At 37.4% G+C, this 1,878-nt stretch overlaps 1 protein-coding gene across 1 annotated transcript; it reads left to right on the forward strand.

Moving 5' to 3' along the window:
- The first annotated feature begins 120 nt into the window (after positions 1–120).
- Positions 121–1,170, forward strand: LOC135945436 (small ubiquitin-related modifier-like). The gene is made up of 5 exons (XM_065493124.1): positions 121–270; positions 385–453; positions 512–589; positions 646–717; positions 773–1,170. Exons 1-5 carry the CDS (start codon positions 256–258, stop codon positions 836–838), a joined length of 300 nt encoding a protein of 99 aa, XP_065349196.1. The 5' UTR covers positions 121–255; the 3' UTR covers positions 839–1,170.
- The last annotated feature ends 708 nt before the right edge of the window (positions 1,171–1,878 follow it).

The following is a 1,878-nucleotide window of genomic DNA, read 5'->3' on the forward strand; positions in this document are numbered from 1 at the left end:
TTGCGATTAACATCGTAATGCGAAAATACCCTTAATTTCAAATTTGGCGCGTCTGAAAGGACCTCCTAAATTGGTTGGTCAGCAAACAGTACGCGTGCGTACAAGTCGCGGTGGCAGCAATCGGAAACAGAAAGAGGCGGGCAAGTAACGCGCCATCTTGGATCTCATCCTATTAGTACAATACAAACTCGTGCTGCAGCCACAGCCAACTCGCTTCTAAGCCTTCTTAGCTTCATTTACGGCGTCCTCACAGCCATGGCAGACAACCAGGTAAATTTACGTTGAAAAAGCCGAGAATCGTCGCCCGATTATAGGCGGCATCGCGGCCTATTTGCGTTAAATAGCAGGAATCGGCATTAAGCATGTGTGTGTGTTGTGTTGTAGGATAACAAACCCGACGCCGGTCCCGGCGACGGAAACTCCGAGTACATCAAGCTCAAAGTCGTCGGCAACGTGAGTGCAGCATTATTTCCTCGTTGTTGCATAATTTAATCGCGTCATTTTTGTACAGGACTCGAACGAAATCCACTTCAGGGTGAAGATGACCACTCAGATGGGCAAGCTGAAGAAATCCTACAGTGAACGAGTGGTACGTTGTTTTTGTTGGTCACGAGGCTTCCACGATTTTGAAACAATTTATTTCAGGGTGTACCTGTCACATCGCTTAGATTTTTGTTTGATGGCAGGAGAATCAATGACGACGAGACTCCGAAGCAGGTGCGTTTGAATTTTTTGAATGTTTTCAACGCCGACATTTATGCTCTGTCTTCAGCTCGAGATGGAGAATGATGATGTGATCGAGGTGTACCAAGAGCAGACTGGCGGCAGGCTGGCTTGAAACGGCAAAAAGCTGGTGTTGTGCTTCTCCTCAGGCAGGAAAGAGATTTCGGCCGAGGAATACAGCCGGACTAAGTGTCTATTTATAATTACGCTGATTCAAGACGACTCACACTTCACAGTGTTTCTCAAAATTCCCACAAATTTCCATACCAAAAAATCCAAGTGCAGTTTCTACTCTAAAATCAGCCCAAGACTTGCATTACGTTTAATGTCTCTAATGATCTATGTTCTCTTAAAGCAGATTTTGATTTTGGCATGACACTCGAGCAATGCCGACATTGTATTCTAATTAAATAAATAAATTGGTCCTCGTTTTTATAGTTAAGGGAACTCGCTGGTTTAATTAAATAAACGATCAAACAACATCAGATAATTTCACGTACCTAAGTTGATATCAAATGCAAATCAACCAAAAATTCCTCAAGTTAATTTTTTCTGGTGCATTAATTTTAATAATAATTCGTTAAATACTGATTCTTCTGTAAATTCTTCAAAGAATTTTCATACATTCCGAATCGAACGGCTAGTATTATTAAAAAACAAAATTAAATTGATATGATTTATCAATTGTAAAATTGTTTGTTGAAATTTTTCACTTAATAACGACTTATTTTTTAGTTCAGCTCGCCCCCTACAGCCGAAAATATATTTATTAAATTAAAATTTCATTTTTATATTTACTGCCCTAAATATATGTTATTTAAAAAATTAAAGATAAAAATAAATTAGATTTTTCAGTTCACAAAAACAAAAATGATTTAAAAGTAATCACTTATTTTAATTACGTTTCCATGGCCGGAAAAGAGATTTTTGTAGTAATTACGAGGCCTTTCGGAAATTTAAAATTGCCCACCATCGATTCGTCTAGAAAAAATACAATATATTTTATATACCAATTAACAAAAATTGGATTTTAATTTTTTCCGCTTTTGATTTTGGCATGATACTCAAGCAATGCCGACATTTAATTCTAATTACATTAATTGATCCTCGTTTTTATAGTTAAGGGGACTCGTTGGTTTAATTAAACAAAAAACA

The sequence above is a fragment of the Cloeon dipterum genome, chromosome X (genome assembly GCF_949628265.1).
Source record: "Cloeon dipterum chromosome X, ieCloDipt1.1, whole genome shotgun sequence".
Taxonomy (NCBI): Eukaryota; Metazoa; Arthropoda; class Insecta; order Ephemeroptera; family Baetidae; genus Cloeon; species Cloeon dipterum.

Coding starts and splice junctions, on each gene's coding strand:
- LOC135945436 (XM_065493124.1), top strand. Junction 590..645: donor AATCCTACAGTGAACGAGTG/GTACGTTGTTTT, acceptor AATTTATTTCAG/GGTGTACCTGTCACATCGCT. Junction 718..772: donor ACGACGAGACTCCGAAGCAG/GTGCGTTTGAAT, acceptor CTCTGTCTTCAG/CTCGAGATGGAGAATGATGA.